Source organism: Gymnogyps californianus, chromosome 4 (assembly GCF_018139145.2).
Source record: "Gymnogyps californianus isolate 813 chromosome 4, ASM1813914v2, whole genome shotgun sequence".
NCBI lineage: Eukaryota > Metazoa > Chordata > Aves > Accipitriformes > Cathartidae > Gymnogyps > Gymnogyps californianus.
The window spans coordinates 352,054-368,916 of NC_059474.1; the positions used below are offsets into that span (position 1 = coordinate 352,054).

The 16,863-nt window shown below is 64.9% G+C and overlaps 1 protein-coding gene across 1 annotated transcript in view; it reads left to right on the plus strand.

Annotated features, from left to right (window-relative positions):
* The window catches only part of SIGLEC1 (sialic acid binding Ig like lectin 1), a 16,213-nt gene extending 896 nt beyond the window's left edge, over positions 1-15,317 (plus strand). Inside the window, exons 2-19 of the mRNA XM_050895463.1 lie at positions 384-647; positions 1,435-1,689; positions 2,251-2,550; positions 3,539-3,793; positions 4,578-4,880; positions 5,584-5,838; positions 6,517-6,816; positions 7,464-7,718; positions 8,604-8,906; positions 9,564-9,818; positions 10,973-11,278; positions 11,578-11,829; positions 12,214-12,513; positions 12,690-12,944; positions 13,409-13,705; positions 14,591-14,690; positions 14,794-14,866; positions 15,267-15,317. Of these exons, the coding sequence (XP_050751420.1) occupies positions 384-647; positions 1,435-1,689; positions 2,251-2,550; positions 3,539-3,793; positions 4,578-4,880; positions 5,584-5,838; positions 6,517-6,816; positions 7,464-7,718; positions 8,604-8,906; positions 9,564-9,818; positions 10,973-11,278; positions 11,578-11,829; positions 12,214-12,513; positions 12,690-12,944; positions 13,409-13,705; positions 14,591-14,690; positions 14,794-14,866; positions 15,267-15,284 (4,346 nt within the window). The 3' untranslated portion in view covers positions 15,285-15,317. The remainder of the gene's footprint in view (positions 1-383; positions 648-1,434; positions 1,690-2,250; positions 2,551-3,538; positions 3,794-4,577; positions 4,881-5,583; positions 5,839-6,516; positions 6,817-7,463; positions 7,719-8,603; positions 8,907-9,563; positions 9,819-10,972; positions 11,279-11,577; positions 11,830-12,213; positions 12,514-12,689; positions 12,945-13,408; positions 13,706-14,590; positions 14,691-14,793; positions 14,867-15,266) is intronic.
* Positions 15,318-16,863: the final 1,546 nt, after the last annotated feature.

Genomic DNA, 16,863 nt, shown 5'->3' on the forward strand with positions numbered 1-16,863 from the left:
TGCCACGGCCACACCACCCAGGTCCCCCTCCTGCCACCCACCCTGCCTCCTCCCTTGCCTCCTTCCTGGGGCTCCTTGCAAAAAGCCAGAGCAGAGTTTCCTCCTGCTTCTCCCTCCCTCTCCTGTTCCCCCACGGCTCTCCATGGCCAGAGCCGGTGTCGGTCCCATAAATGCTGCTGAAGTGCCAGCTCCAGCTCCATGGCACGTCCTGGCACCCACCACTGCGCCCACCCCTCTCTGCTGCCAGTGTGACAGCTTTGCCCCCCCCCCTTTCCAGCTCCCCTTTTCCCTCACGTGTAAACAGCAGGACGGGCTACAGCAGCGTCCTGCAGGTCCTGCCCAGCCTCACCGCTGCCCGCCGTGTCTGTCCGTCCTCCCCGCAGACGCCCCTAAGGACACCCAGGTGTCGGTCCGCCCCTCCGCGCAGAACATCCGCGTGGGCGACACAGTCGCCCTCACCTGCGAGGTGAGCAGCAGCTACCCCCCCATCTCGTCGTACCGCTGGTACAAGGACGGGGTGGCCGTGGGCAGCGAGCAGATGCTGACCCTCCGGGGGGTTCGCCGCGAGGACTACGGGCAGTACCGCTGCGAAGCCGAGAACGCCGTCGGGGCTGGGTCGGCGCCTGCCGTGACGCTCTACGTCTTCTGTAAGTGCCAGGGGAGCTTGCCCAAGGCTGGGGCGTTGCTGGAGGAGGAGCGGGGGCCATGGGAGCTGGAGGGTGTTTACCCAGCCAGTCTGGGCTGGGGTGGGCAGGGGCTGGCACCGAGGTAGCTGGTACCAGCTGGAGGTCCAGGAGCTGGGGAGTCCGTGGTGGAGGACTGTGATGCCTCCATCATGCCACGCCTGCATCCTTCCTCCATGGTGCAGGGCTGTGGCGAGCCCCAAAGACAGGGTGGGGAGGGATTTCCAGCCAAGCCCGGGGAACGGAGCCGGCTGTGAGGCTTCGCTGCCGCTGCTGGGAAGGAGGTTGTCAGAGCGCGTGGGGATTCGGAGCCAGGGTGGTCTGCGGGGAGGGGGAGCCAGGCTCCTCCATCGGATCCTGCAGTAGATACAAGCCCCAGACCGCTGCATCACCCAGGAGCCTGCCTATGTCCGAGTCCCCCTGGGAGCATCGCCTCCCCGGCCTGGAGTGAGTGGGGCTGGTCTGCTCCCCCCCAGAGCCCCCCGTGCAGACCGTGAGAGGCGAAGGACGCTGCTGCGCCCGCCATGCCCCTGGGGCTTTGCATCAAAGCAAAGCTGAACCCAAGCTGGCAAGGTGCCGGTGGCAGGGAACAAACCCAAACCCAAACGCCTCCATCGTCATCCCTGGGGGGCAGAGGGGCTCCCGCCTGTCCCCGGACTCTGTCCTGCACCGCAGGGGCGGGGGGCTCGGCGGGGAGGGGGCTGCTCTCCTGCCTCCGAGGCCATCCTGAACGCACTCTCGTCTCCGTCAGCTGCAGAGATCTCGGTGAGCCCCACGGCCGAGGTCCGGGAGGGGACGGCCACCACCTTGTCCTGCGACGTCCCTGGCAGGGAGGGCCAGGAGCTCAACTACACCTGGTACAAGAACAGCGCCTGGCTCAAGGAGGGCACGGCGCACACCCTGCTCTTCCACCACGTGGCCGCCGGCGACGCCGGCTATTACTCCTGCAAGGTGACCAACGACCGGGGCAGCGTCACATCCCAGGCCATCAGCCTGAGCGTGACATGTGAGTGCCCACGGCTCCTGCCAGGGGATGGGGGGGGGGGTGTCCCCCACCAGACAAGGGTCCCTTTGTGCCAGGGGCTGCACAAACCCCCCGAGTCAAAACAAAATCTCAGCCCCCAAACGCCTTGGGTCCAGTTGAAAGGGGGGTTTCAGCCCTCCTGGGTAGAAGTTGCTATAAATGCAACAATTTCTGGTCATGAGCCGCATTTGAAGGTACCATTAAGAGGTATTTGCTGCAGCAGGGACCCGTCTGTTCATTGCAGCATCTCCCACTCCTCCACTAATCTGTTACACACCATAAACTGCTGGGAGGTTACTAACCCAGAAGCCAGCTATGATAATAACAGCTCAGGAGCTTTTGCAAGTCAAGGGAAAAATAAAATAGCCCTGGGTTTGGCTTTGACATTCCTGTGAGTAAATATAACCCGCTTACGTAAGGGGGAAAGCAGTTCGGAGGAGCAGCCGTGCGGGGCGGGGGTGGACGTGCCCCACGTGCAGCCGTTCAGGTAGCGGCCGCACTGCCGGGACCTTCCGAGCTGCAGCATCCTCTCCCCTCCCGCAGACCCCCCCCGGACCCCCACCATCACGCTCTTCCAGGAGACGCAGGGCGGCAGGTTGGCCATCATCCGCTGCGCCGTCGACAGCCACCCCCCGGCCACCGTGGCCCTTTACCGCGACGGCACCTTGCTGGCGGCCAGCGGGTTGCAGGCGGCCCCGCGCCAGCGGTTCGGCGTCACCGCCTCCCGCAACGGCCTGCGGCTGGAGATCCGCGGCGTGGGGCCCCAGGACAGCGGGGAGTACCGCTGCACGGCCGCTAACGCCTACGGCAAAGCCAGCGCCACCAAGGTCTTCGTCGCCCACGGTGAGTCCCGCTGCTCCCGGTGCTGCCAAGCTCCTGGCCCCGCGTCTCGGGTGCCGGTGAATCCCCGGGGCTGTTGGGGCTGTTTCTGCAGGGCTGGGGGGGCCCATGCAGCCCTGAGAGCTGGAGGGACCCGCATGGAACCGGGGGACATCAGTGTCTCGGGGACCGTGCGGTGGCGGTGCCCTCCCTGCAGCCCTTCCCCACCTTGGGGGGGGTCAAAGCTGCTTGCAGAGCTGGAGGCACTCCTGACTTTTGTTTTTTTCAAAACGCCGCAAAATCGGTAGTGAATTTTGTCCAAACTGTTTCTTCCCTGAGCCCGCAAGCCCCCAGCGGTGCTCAGCGTCTGGGCACACCGTGGGGACCGGCTCCTCCTGCTCCATCCCCTAACCCTCTGCACCCCAGCCTTGATGGTTTGGGGTGACAGAGGCAGCAACTGTAGAAAAGGAGGAGAGGAAAGCCCCCTAAAACCCAGTCCAAGAGGAACCCCCCTTGGGATGTCCAAAGAAACCAAAACAGACGCCAGGGTCCAATTCCAGAGAAAGTAAAACCTGAGTTTGGGTGCCACAGTGGTTAGCTGGAGTCCGTTTCGAGTCGGCCAAGATGCCTCCAGCCCAGCCTGTCACCCACTGGCGGGCAGGGGGGACCGAGCCTGTCCTGGGAGCAGTTCGCCCGGCCGAACACGGGCGCTCGGAGAGAGCAGCTGAAGGCTCAGGAAAGGCCCCGTTTGTCTCTGCTGGTGGCAGAGATCTGGGGCGAACAGCTCAGGTGGAGACATCCCAGCTGATGTCCGGCGTCCCCAGGGAACGTCACCCACCAAAGACGCAGCCACCGACGCCACGGGCTCCTGCGAGGGAGGAGGCTGCTCAGGTCCTGCCTTAGAGGGAAGCTGAGCACGGGGCTTTGGCTGGCTGGGGCCAGGGGAATGGCGAAGGTTTGCGGCAGAGGTTTCCCCTCCCTCTCTGACATCCCTCTCCCATCCCTCCTTCAGCTACAGAGGTCCTGATCCAGCCCTCGGCGGAGGTGCGGGAAGGGGCGGCCGTCACCCTGACCTGCCTGGGGGCTCAGGGTGCGGCGGAGGAGACCCTCTACACCTGGTACAGGAACAGCAAGCGGCTGCAGGAGAGCTCGTCCCCAACGCTGCGCTTCCCCTCCGTCCGCGGCGAGGACGCAGGCGCTTTCCAGTGCAGGGTCCAGAGCAGCAACGGCAGCGACACGTCGGCGGCCGTCCCGCTCCGCGTGCTCTGTAAGTGCTGCCGGGGGTTCTCCCCCCTGCTAACACCCAGACCAGTGAGGGGGGTCCTGGGTCCGGGCTGGGTGGTCCTGCTGGGAAGCCCCTCTGCGGCTTCCACCCCGAGGTTTCCCCCATCACCGCCAAGCATGGCCAAGGAGCTTGTGAGCAGAAATGCAGAGAAGGCAGAAATTTCCCTTTTGCAGGTAAATCTGTGAATGTGGGGGAGGAGAAATTCGGAGAATCCCAAAATTCCCAAGAACCGAAGAGGTTTAAAATGTCCCAAGAAATTAAATTCAACTTCTCAGAACAATAAATGATCCCTGTGAAAAATACATTCCGGTTGGATTTGGCCTCCCAAATATTTTCTGCCCTGCAAAATAAAAATCTTCCCTGATACCAAACCAGAAAAAATACAATTAGGAAGTTTCAGTCCTGACAAAATGGCATTTTTCTGAGGTCGTGCTAGGACACGTGGATCACAACTGGTCCCCAGATGCCCGAAACGCTGGGATCTCTGCAAATCTGCCCCAGGGTTTGGGGTAGGGCTGGGCACCTGCACTCGGACCCTGAACTCAAGCCAGGTGACAACCGAGGTGCCATCAGAGGTGCCTGGGGCATGCAGGTCCCTTGCAGAGAGCCGGCAGACGTGGGACCCCGGGGTCTGGCAGCCGGAGGGTCGTGGGATGCCCAAGAGCTGCTCAGGTGGCACTGGAATGCAGCAATCCCGCCGGTTCTTGGGGTTCTCCCAACCTCAGGAACCCGTAATATTCTCACCAGAGGCGTTTTAACCCTGCAGTCCCACCGAGGCAACCGGTGATGAGCTCCTTCCTGGAGACCCAGGGCGGGCGCCTGGGCATCATCCAGTGCACCGTTGAGAGTGACCCAGAGGCCAACCTGACCCTATGGAGAGGAGAAGAAGCGATAGCCTGCACGTGGGGCTGCCCCACAGCCCCCGACCCCCGGGTCCACGCCACCTTGTCCTACAACAGCCTGAAGGTGGAGATCCGGGAGGTGGTGCTGGAGGACGAGGGGACCTACGTGTGCTGGGCTGGGAACCCGCAGGGCAACGCCAGCGCGGCCCTGGACTTCAGGGCTGAGAGTGAGTGTGGCTGGAGGGGCGACGGGCGGGATAGAGCCAAGTGCCACACGTCCCTGGGGAAATCCTGGGAGAAGGGAGGGTGGGAAGGGAATGCCAGGGAAGGAGACAAGCTCAGGAGATCGAGGGCGATGGTGGCAGAAGGACGGAACGAGCAGAAATAGGCCACGTGCCCATGAAATCCAGGGTATCGAGCAGCGTCTGTCTTGAAAGAGCTGCCGTGCGCACCTCATCTGGTGCTAGGGTGGAGCGTGAGCGGGCTTAAAGTGGGGGCTGCTACAGGAGGGGGCTGTGCCAGCCCCTCCAGCCCCCCCAGCCTCTCCTAGTGGGTTTGGAGGGCTCCCCCATGGCCATGGCGAGGGTTCCAGCTCCTGGTGGGGATTCACTGCTGACCCCTGCCTGTGTGCGACCGGGGATGCTGAGCAAAACGCTGCTGAGGGAGTTCCCACGGGCTCCCTCCTGCTGGTACATCACCCCTGGGCTGGTGAGGCCCTGGGTGGCCAGTACCCCACCACCGGGGTCCCCCGCAGGGTGCTGCTCCAGCTCAGAGCTGTCCCCGTTCACGGCGTTGCAGGATTAGCCGGCATTTGCCTTCTCCTGGAATAGCCGCAAAGTCGCTTGCTAGCTGGCCAGCCTCGGGAGGGGTTGTTCATGGTTGAGTTCATGCCGGAGTCTGTTTGCCTCCTGCCTCTGCCCCTGCCCGTAGCTGCCAGCATCGCAGTGGCTCCGTCCTCCCACGTGCTGGAAGGCCACGCCGCCAACCTGACCTGCCGGCTGAGCAGTGACTCCCCGGCTCTGCCCAACTTCACCTGGTACCGAAACGGGCAGTGGCTCGCCGAGGGCTCGGCCGCCTCCCTGGTGTTTCGGCAAGTGGCCAGCACGGACGCGGGTCTCTACCGCTGCACAGCCAGCACCGACGGCAGCAGCCGGAGCTCCCCCGCTGTCTCCCTGGATGTTCTGTGTACGTATGGGCTGCTGGGGGACGCTCAGTTTATTATTATATCGGATTTATAGCTTACGTCTATACATGCGTGCCCAGGTCCACTTACACACGTGTAGCTGTGCCCGGGCGCTGGGCAGAGCTGATGTGGGCACACGCGTGGATCTTTGAGTACATATGTATGTCCTGGGGCTTCCTCCCGTGGGCGTCCGTACTTCCATGCCACCGTCTGCGGCGTCTTTACCTTCCTGTTGAGCAAGCACGCGCTTAACTGTGTGCGTGGGCATGTGATCCTGCAGGTGTAATGCTTGTATACGTTTGAGGGCCACTGTGTGGTATAGCACACCCCGAGAAGCCCATGAGGGCGGCTGCTGTGGGTGGGGACAGTGTGGTCACCCTGGGGATGGTGTGGTCCCTCCGGGGATGGTGTGGTCCCCCTGGGTCCGGCAGGGGCCTGGTTGGCAGAGACCTTCCCTTCCCTTCCCTTCCCTTCCCTTCCCTTCCCTTCCCTTCCCTTCCCTTCCCTTCCCTTCCCTTCCCTTCCCTTCCCTTCCCTTCCCTTCCCTTCCTTCCCTTCCCTTCCCTTCCCTTCCCTTCCCTTCCCTTCCCTTCCCTTCCCGGGGCGGCTGCTGCTGCCTTCCAGAAGATCTTGTGCTGGGGAGCCATGGCTGCTCAGCCGCCGTCCTCTGCCCTGCACAGACCCCCCGCGGGACCCCCGCCTGACGGCCTTCCTGGAGACGGAGAGAGGCCGCCTGGCCATCTTCCAGTGCTCGGTGGCAAGCAACCCTCCTGCCCGGCTGGCCCTGCACCGGGGTGAGGAGCTGGTGGCCACCAGCGAGGCGGGGAGCAGCCCCAGCCCTCGGGTCAGCGCCTCGGCCGCCCCCAACGCCCTCAGGGTGGAGATCCGGGAGGTGACGCCGGCGGACGAAGGCAGCTACCGCTGCACCGCCACCAACGCGCACGGCACCGCGGCACACCGCCTGTACTTCCGCGTGCAGAGTGAGTATCGCGTGCCGGCCGGGACCCGGTGGGGCTTTCTGGCTGCGGGTGGGCATCGATGCCTCACCAGCACCCAGACCCTCTCGCCTCTGCACCCAGACCCTGGAGCGAGGCAGCACCCGAGTTACCCAGGGGGTTAGCAGGAATCCTGGGCTGAATTCATTTCTTGGGCTGGGATCCAGCCCTCAGACTGATCGATCCGAATGTGTCTCCGTGGAGGTGTCCGCATGGGAGCCGGTGTCTGCGCTCCCACCCAGTGCCGCTGGATGCCATCCAGGCTCCGGCTGCTGCTCCGGAGGTGCCGGCTCACACCACCTCCCCCTGCACCAGGCACCTGTATTCGAACACCTCAGCCCTGGGCACCACAAGTGACTGAGTCCGGGGGGGGTCAGCTAACGGGGACAGGGAGCAACAAGTTTTCTTAAAAATAAATGCCTAGTGCCAGCCCCAGGGTTGCGAGGGTCCGCGGCCTCCCCAGTCAGAACAAGAGCACCAAAACGTGCAGCGCTGTGATGCTCGCTATGGAAGCGATGAGGGTTTGGGTTTCGGTTTTGTCCCATGCTGTGTCGGGGCTGCTCAGGGACCGGCAGTGCCGAGCTCCGCCGCGGTGCCCTCTGAGCTGCCATCGTCGTCTCTCCGTGCTCCAGCTGCCCGAGTCCTCATCTTGCCGTCCGCGGAGGTGCGGGAAGGAGACGACGTCTCCCTGATGTGCCAAGTGGCGGGAGAGCCACAGGACGACACCGTCTTCTCCTGGTACAAGGACAGCAAACGGCTCCAGGAGAGCCCCGACCACCTCCTCGCGCTGCCCCACGTCGCCAGCGCTGCCGCCGGCTCCTACCACTGCCGAGCCCGCAGCCCCTCAGGGACCAGCATCTCCCCAGCCATCGCCCTGCACGTCTCCTGTAAGCGGGACACTCCTGGGAATCAGGGTGGGAGGGAGTGGGATGCTGGGGGTGGGATGGTGCCGGAGTGGGATGGTGCTGGGGATGGTGCTGGTGGTGGGATGGTGCTAGGGATGGGACGGTGCCAGGGATGGTGCCGGGATGGGACGGTGCCAGGGGTGGGACGCCGAGCAAGGCCGCTCGGCCGCGCGGGGCTATGGCTGGCACGTAGCAGGCACCTTGCACGGGCCCTCGCTGCTGGCACTGTCCCCAAACGCTGCGTGTCGCACGCACAGGAGGAGGCTGGGTTTGAACTAGAGCTCCGCACGCTTTGTAATGGAACACCCTCCGCCCTTAGAAAATGCCAAAGCGTTAAAAGTGGGAAGTTTATGGGAGCGTATCTCCTCGGTAAACCCCTGGTCTGAATTAAAACCAGTCGAACATGTCCCCTTTCAAGCAGAACTTTCGGATGAGAAGCGGTGTGGCCGCCCCATGTCTCACCTGCCTGCCGTGTGGCATAAAAAGGGGAAAAAGCAACAAGAAATATTTTGGTTCTGTTGAAACAACATGTTTCAATCGACCTGAAATTACCCAATTTTTTCAAGACTTCAGTTTAGGAGAAATCTCTTTCTGGGATGGAAGGGAAAACCATGGAAAGGAAAAGTCTGGCTTATGCTTTGCTGCACGTGTGGGCTGCTGCTGCCTCGGCGCCGGCTGAGAGGTGCCAGGAGCCACTGCAAACACCTCGGGGTGTCCGAGGAGCCTGGGGAAGGCAATGCCACCCAGGACCTGGCGAGGACGGGAGCCCTCCCGGGCCGGACCTGGGGCCAGGCAGCCCAGCTTCGGGGGGCTCTGGGTGCAGACTCAGGGTTTGCTCACCCTCCGTGTAACATCTGGCCCGGGCAGATCCTCCACGGGCGCCGGTGCTGACCTCCTTCCTGGAGACCCCCGAGGGGCAGCGGGGGGTCCTGCAGTGCACGGTGGACAGCAGCCCGCGGGCAGAGCTGGCTCTTTTCAAGGACCAGGCGTTGGTGGCCTCCACGGCGCTGCCCCAGCCCACCGCCCTGCCGCGGCTCAGTGTCGCCTCGGCCTTCAACACGCTGCGGGTCAGCATCCGCCCCGTGCTGCTGGAGGACGAGGGGGAGTACGTGTGCTCCGCCAGCAACGCCTACGGCAATGCCAGCACTGCGGCAAACTTCACGGCGAGCAGTGAGTGCGGGGCTGGCGCTGCCTCCGGGGACGGGCAGGGTACAGGCAGGGGATGGGGATGGGGATGGGGAAGGGGATGGGGATGGGGATGGGGATGGGATGGAGCTGTGCGAGCAGCGGCAGGAGCGATGGAGACAGGGGGTTACGGTGAAGAGGTGAAGGCAAGCGCTACTGGAGGATGCTCGTGGTGAAGGGAGGGGAGAGAGAAGCTGGAGTAGGATGGACAGCACAGAAACAGAGGGGAGACAGAGGAAGATGTGTGTTTATGGGGACAGAGGGTTATGCCAGAGGTGTTCCCGGAGAGCTGCATGTATCCCCCCGCACCTAGCGAAGGAACTGCAGCTCCTTTTGGAGGTGATGCAAAGGGCTGGCTTTGCTGTATCCATCCATGACACCGTCCTGGCTATGATCACGCAACCGGTGTCACCCCAGGCTGTCCTACAGCCGCCGCAGGGGGCGGGGGGGTGGCAGGGAGGGGGCTGCAGCATCTTCATCGCTTCTTGTCTGGAATGACGGGAAAAGAGCCCCAAGCAAAAGTCCCGGACAGGACCTGCTCTCCCACCAAGGAGCCCACCGCCCTCCTGCCCAGCCGCCCCTCCATCGCCTCCAGCCCACCCTGCTCACCCCGAGCATCACCTCCTTCCCCTTCCACCGCAGCTGCCAGGGTCTGGATCTCTCCCTCCCCGGATGTCCGGGAAGGCGACGCCGTCAACCTGACCTGTGCGGTCGAGAGCGGTGGCGGGGAAGCGCTGAGCTACACCTGGTACAAGAACAAGGTCTGGTTCAGCGCCGGCTCGGCCCCGGCCCTCGCCTTCCCCAGCGTCACTGCCGCCGACGCCGCCTCCTACCACTGCACGGTGCAGACCCCGGCACGGACCCGCAGCTCTGCCCCCACCACCCTCAACGTCCTCTGTGAGTCCCCACGGGCAGGGGGCTTCATGCCGCAGGGGGGTGGTCCCCGGCACCCACCCGGGGCAGGGACCCGGCCGCGCTGCGCGGAGGACCCTCAGGGTGTCACTTATCCCTTGGCCGGTGCCCTCGGCTGGGAGGCATGGTCTGGAGGGGTTGGGAGGTAGCAAGGCCTGGCTTAGTTTTGGGGGAGCTCGATAAAAATTAGCCTTTGTCCCCAGTGATAACTAAGCCGAGCTTTATTCCCCAGTCCCGTGTTAGACCCCCGGCAAGCAGACCTGGCCAAACAGCCCCACGTCGCCTGCGGAAGATTTCAGTGAAGCTTCCCCAAGCGCCCCAAGTTTGTACCAAACTGAAACAGAAAAATCTTTGGCTTTCAGGAAACGTTGCAGGATTTTTTTTTTTTTTCCTGATTTGGAAAATGAAAACCAGACTTTGTTTAAAAAAAGACGTGCAAAAAAAAATGTAGTTGCAAGTCAGAATGTAAGATTTTTTTTTCCTTCTCGTTAGAAAAAGACGGCTTTAACTTATAAACCTGCTGTGAGGAGTGAGTGTGGAGGAGCTCTCCTGGAAATCTCCTCCAGAGAGCCTGAGACCCCGGCAACAAATCCGTTACGTCTCTCCCTCCTCCTGATTTTGGATGGGGAATGCCGGATGGATGCTGCCAAAAATATCTTGGCATTATGGGCCCGAGCTGCACCCGCAGTCGTGCTGCCTTTGCACAAGCCTCGCTGTTGAGGTTTGCCATATACCGATGTGCAAAGAGTATTTTTTCTTGAGGCCAGGGTGCAAGCGGAGCACCGAGCCGGGCTGTACCACGCGCCATGCCACGCTCCCACACCCGGCTGGCATGGCCGGAGCTGCAGGTTAGAGATGAGCTCAGCAAATGACCCTGCGCCATGTTTTGAGCGTCGGTTTGGTTCAAGGGGACCGCAGGTGCTGAGGAAAGAGGCAGCGCTGCCTGAGCAGGTCCTGTGTTGCAGGCAGCGGAGCCTGGCAGCAGAGCATCACCACCCCACCGGCTCACAGCCCAGCCGAGACCATGAGAGCAGCCGGCCCGACCTGAGCATCGCAGGCTGGGGATGCTCCGACTCACTGAGACGCTGCTTATCCTACAGTCCACCTCTTCCCCCCCCCCCCCGCTTTCCTTCCCGCAGACCCCCCCAGGAACCTGCAGATGAAGGCCTTTGTGGAGAGCGGCGACGGGATGGCAGTCGTCCTCCTCTGCGCCGTGGAGAGCAATCCCCTGTCCGAGATCACCCTGCTCAAGGGGGGGCAGCCGGTGGCCTCCAGCCCCCCCGCGGGAGGCGACCACCCCGGGCAGAGGGGCCGCATCTCCCCCGCTCCCAACGCGTTGAGGCTGGAACTCCGGGAGGCCTCCGAGGAGGACGAGGGCGAGTACGAGTGCCGGGCACGCAGCCCCCTCGGCAGTGCCCGCGCGTCCCTGCCCCTCCGTGTGCAGGGTGAGTCCGGCTTCGCCGCGGGTTGGGGGGGGGGACAAGGGGCTGGGGACCCCCGAGGGGTATGGCCCAAATAAGCGTTGCCGTTGGGCAGCAGAGCGTCAGGGGGGTCAGGAACGGTGCAGGGCTGGTGGAAGGGCAGGGAGGTGCTGCTGCCCACTCGGGTGGGCACCCACTCTATGCACGCACCCCGCTGAAGGTGAAAGGGGTGGCTTCGGAGCCGGGCAAGGCTTTTCCTCAGCCGCAGCCGAGGAAGGCAAACCTCGTGCCGGTGAGGGCTAGCACCGCTTCGCTCTCCCCAGCCATCAGGGTGGTGGTGCGACCCTCCGCCGAGGTGCCCGAGGGGACCGACGTGACGCTGACCTGCCGGGCCGTGGGTGCCCACCCGGGCACCCTCTACACCTGGTACAAGAACGGGCGGTGGCTGGCGGAGGGGCTCGACGCCTCCCTCGTCCTCCCCAGTGCCCGGCGCACGGATGCGGGTGCTTACGGCTGCCAGGCGGGGAGTGGGGTGCGCGCCCGGCGGGCCCCCCCCGCCGCCCTGCGGGTGCTCTGTGAGTGAGGGGCGGCTGCATTTTGGGGGGGGGGGGGGACGGGGACACCGGGTCCTGCCGGCAAAGGGGAGCCAGAGCAGCCCGGGAGGGATGTCGTTGTCGCAGCACCGCGGTTGGGAGGACGGTCTATGTCGCCACCTGGTGACATCCCGCGACAGACCCGTGACAGCCCCGCGGCCGGCCGGGCAGCCCAGCCCCCTGGCCCGGGGAGGGGGGGGGGGGGTGTCCCAGGCGCTCCCGGGCCTCGCATCGCACCCCTTTCCCCCCTCCCTTCAGCCATCAGCAAACCTGTCACCCCCCCAAACCCCACTGGCTGGTCCCCTGCCACCAGAGCTGGTTGGGGGGGGTAGGGGGGTGTGTGAAACGCTGTCCCTCTCCCTGCAGATGCACCTCAGGAGCCATCCTTCATCTCCTTGGTGGAGCCCCAGGGGGGGCGGCAGGCCGTCCTGCTCTGCACCGTCGACAGCTTCCCACCCTCTGACATCGCCCTGCACCGGGGTCCTGGCCGTGCGCCCCTGGCCTCCACGCGGGGCCCGGCCGACCCCCGCTTCGCCGTCCAGGCGGCCCCCAACTCCCTGCGGGTGGGGATGGAGGGGCTGGAGCCGCGGGACGCGGGGCTCTACGTCTGCTCGGCCAACAACAGCTACGGCACCGCGTCCTCATCCCTGCGCCTGGACATGGAAGGTGAGGGCGGCCCCGAGCCACGGCCACGGCGAGCCCCGTGTCGGGGTCCCGGTGGGCCCTCCCGTGGGAGCGTGGCTCTCGGGAGCCTTTCGGAGGGGGTTTGGGGATGGTGTTGTCCTGTGCAAACCCAAGCCCTGGGCACCCCCTGAGTTCCCGGCCTCCCTCCTCCTCCTCAGGGGTCACAGTCACGGTTGAGCCCTCGCCAGAAGTCCCCGAAGGCACCACAGCCACCATGACCTGCTCGGCCGTCCCTTGGGTGGGCAAAGAGGCCAACTACACCTGGTACAAGAACAGCCGGTGGCTGCAGGAGGGACCGGCCGGCTCCCTCGTCCTCACCAGCGTCTCCAGCGCTGACACCGGCTCCTACCGCTGCCGGGCGAGCGGGACACGGGGCAGTGCCACCTCGGCCCCGCTCAGCCTCAGCGTGCTCTGTGAGTGTCCCCCGGCCCCGCGGGGACAGCCCACCGGGCAGGATGGGGCGCAGAGGCTCAGACACGCTGGGTACATCCAGCCCAGCATCACACGCGTCCCATCCGCGCGGTCCTGCTGCGGCGAGGGGGCCTTCCTCCTCTTCTTCCTCCTCTCCCTGCCTTGCTCCTCTCCCTTTGGGCCCGGGGAAGAGGACGTCGGGGTTTTGTCTAGTGGTGGCTGCAGATACCCCTCAAAAGTCAGATTTGGAGCCAACATGCTCCGAGCCGGGGGGGGACTCTCCAGCTGGGGTGGGGGGAAGTGAAGGGCTGGAGAGGGTGTGAAACCCCGCGCCCTGGGCTGGGTGGGCTGGAGCCGATCCAGACTGGAGGAGGGATGCGTTAAGCAGCCCTTGGAGAGCATCCGGGCCAGCGTGGGAGGGGGTCCCACGTCATGGCCCACCGTCAGCCCCATCTCCCCCATGCAGACCCCCCCCGGGACGTATCCGTCAGCACCTTCCTGGAGAACCGCAGCGGGCGGGTGGGCATCGTGCTGTGCACGGCTGACAGCCACCCGGCTTCCACCATCGCCCTGTACCGCCGCGGCCGGCTCCTGGCCTCCAGCCTGGCCTCAGCCACGGTGCCGGGGGTCCGCGCTTCCCCCTCCCACAACACCCTCCGGGTGGAGCTCGGGGCCGTGGGGCCGGAGGACTCGGGGGAGTACACGTGCGTGGCCGGCAACCCCCTGGGCAACGCCACGGCCGGCGCCTACTTCGACGTGCGCAGTAAGTGGGGCTGGCCCCCTCCCCGGGGTGCTGTGCCGGCGGCGGTGGGGCTCGGCGGGGAACGGGGAATTGTGCCAGAAAGATGATTTCAGAGCAGTGGGGGGTGACCGGCAGAAGTGGGTTGAATCGGCCACGAGTCTTTAGGTGGATGGGAACAGAGGGAGGGTTTTTCCGCGAGAACTGGGTATTTCCTTTCAAGGAGCTTTTCTCCCGAAGCGTCCCAGGTTGGTTTTTATGAAAGGGCTAAAAAAGCCCACAGACACAGAACATTGAGTTGAATGCTGCGGAATGATCGAAGAAGTGAGGAGGAATTGGCTTGGGTTCGACAAACGGCAAAACAGGGTGCTGCTGCTTGTCGCTGTGCCGGGTGGCTCCCCCTGCCCTGCCTGCTCCCTGCCCGGCCCCGGGTGCTGGCAGGGGATGGGACACCGTCCAGTGTGGGGGTGACACACAGAGATGTGCCAGCCCGCCCAACGGTGACGTGGGCAGGGGCAGCCAGGAGCAGCGAGTGTCCCCGCGTAGTCCCAGTGGGGTCCCAGCCTGGTGCCGTGCCACCCTGTGACCCCCCGCCGTGTGTCCTTGACCCACCGACTGGCTGTCCCCAGCCCCGGGGACCTGGCAGTGGTGCCAAGGGGTGTCCCCTGCTTGCAGCCGGCTGTCACAGCCACCTCCCTAGGGTCCCCTTCACCCCTCATGGGGCACCCCAAGGCCTGGGAGGGGGGGGTCCCACATACACTGACCCGAAACCAGGGCCATGGGGAAAAGGGCCAGGGGGATGCCACCCCCCCGTCCCCCCCCGCAGGGCTCCCTGAGCCCCCTCCGGTCTCACCGAGCCGGCAGCCCCGGTGCTGGCGGGGGTCTGCCCTGGCTCCCCTCTGCCCGCAGCTCTCACCCACCTCCTGGCCTTCACCATCCTGGCCGGGCTGCTCATGGCCGTCATCTGCGTGGCCGCCCTGGCCCTCCTGGCTGTGAAGCTGTGGCCCAGGTAACGTCTCCAGCTGGGACGGGGAGGGGGGGGGACAGGGACCCTGGGCTGAGCCGGCCCGTGGTGGGGAGCGGGGGTGGCAGGTCCCTGTCCTCCCTTCCAGGATGAGGAAGTTTCAGGGCTGGTCCCGTGCCAAGGACACCTTCGAGCTGAGGAGCAAACAGGAGCAGGCACAGGTAGGGACCTCGGCGGGGCCAGCTTTGAGGACCCCCCCACCCTGAGCTCCCGGGGGATCCTCGCAGGATGGGGTCCGTGGGGTGCGCTGTGCTGGAGAGCATCTCAGTGCTGCCCCGGGGGATGCGGCTCCGGGCTCACACACACACACCGGCCGGGATCTGGCCCAGCCAGGCTGCTACCCGCTGCCACTGCAGCCTCGGCTGTCGTTGCCGGTGCTGGGGAAAGGGCAGGAGGGGCAGAGCCTCACGAGGACCAGAACTACCCCTTGCAGGCTCATCCCAGCGGGGTTTCACAGTGCACACGGGTGCTGACCCCTGTGGGAGATGCTCTGGGTGCTCCCCTGGCCCCGTGGGCTCCACCGTGGGCAGGGTCTCCTCAACCATCCCCAACCTTTTCCAGGTGGATGGATCTTCCTAAGCCGGTGGCTCTTTGGCCCAGGAGCAACTGTAGCAGCTGGTGCTGGAAGCGCACAACCCCGGCCTGGCTGGATCCAGGCAGCCACCACTCTGGGGATAACCCAGTCCCATCTCCATCCCCTCTCAGCCCCCTCTGCCCCTCTCCTGTCCCGCCGTGCCCCTCGTCCCTCCCTGCCGTGGATGTTGTTCTCATGCCGGGCACGGTTTGTGCTCGCCACCGTGCGTGGTGTGCCGCGTGCACCGGGCACTGGCAAGCTGTGACGGCTCAGAGCTGCTCTCCGGCAGCGAAACCCCAGGAAAAAAAACAAAACAAAACAAAACAAAACAAAACAAAATATCCCGGTGGCGATGCAAGCCCAGGGACAGCCTCTCCATCACCACCGTCCTCCTGTCCCCCCACCAAAGCCACCACCGCAGGGTGCTGCCCGCCGTGGTGCTACGCGGCCCCCACGTGCCGGGGGCCTCCCTGCGTGCTATTCCTCTGTCTGGAAATAAAACCCGGAGCAACGCGCAGCCGGTGTCTGTTGGGATGAGCTGGGAAGGGTTTTGTTGCCCTGCTTTGGGAAGGGTGGAGAGCTGGGAGGCACCAGGCAGCCGCGGGGCTGGGCAGGGTTGGTTCGCCCGGGGACTCCCCCATGTTGGCGTGTGATTCCTTCCCAGCTCTCTCCTCCACGTTATCCCCCAAAACCGGTCTGCGGCCACTGCGGAGCAATGGCTTGGTCTACGGACGGGGCCGCGGGGCAGGTGGGAGATCGGGGACACGATGCTCGGAGACAGCCCACGGTCACAGCACCCTATTTTCCTGGCATCTGTCTTCTCAGCCCATCAGACAGGAGGGCAGAGGTGTCCCCAGGCCAAACGTGTCCCCTCGGTGCCCGGGAAGAGGTGGGAGACAAGCAGGAGCCCCGTCCTGTCAGCTCCGTGCTGCCGGAGGGGAGCTGGGGCTGGGGGCCGCGGGAGGGCTTCATGTCCAGAGGTTGCAGCCCCCAGCGAGGAAGGTGGCTGCTGGGCCGTGTCCCCTCCCGGCCCGCTGCCGTTAGATGTCACTCTGCGGCCGCCTCGCCGCCGGACGCTGCCGGACAGGGGCTCGGCCGTGGGTGTGCAGCCGGCCGGTGCTTTGGAGCATGGAGCTGGAGCTTCCCCAGCATGGCTCGGGAGCGATGCTCAGCTCACGTGGGTGCTTAATCCCCCCTTATCCTCCTGTGCTGCTGCTCCTGTTCGTGCACCGAAGGAGCGTGCTGCCGTTCCCGTGGGCCGTGGGAGAGACAGCCAGCACCCGCGCCAGCCAGCCAGCCAGCTATCCCCCCCACCCCTCCAGCTCCCCGCGCTCAAACTTACTGAGCTACCAGCCATATTTCTAGCTAATCTCCCTCTTGCTCAGCTCTCTGGATTGCACAGACCCTCATCCTCCTCGGGTGCATCCTCCCCGTGCTGCGGCTCCCAGTGCCGTGGCTCCCGGTGCCGTGTCTCACCGGCGGTGCAGCCTCTTCCCCTGCGTGAGCAGGGTCAGCCAGGCAGGACGGTCCCACGGGTGCAGGGCTGGTGGGACAGCAGCGCTCCAGGGAAGGAGTTTCACCAGC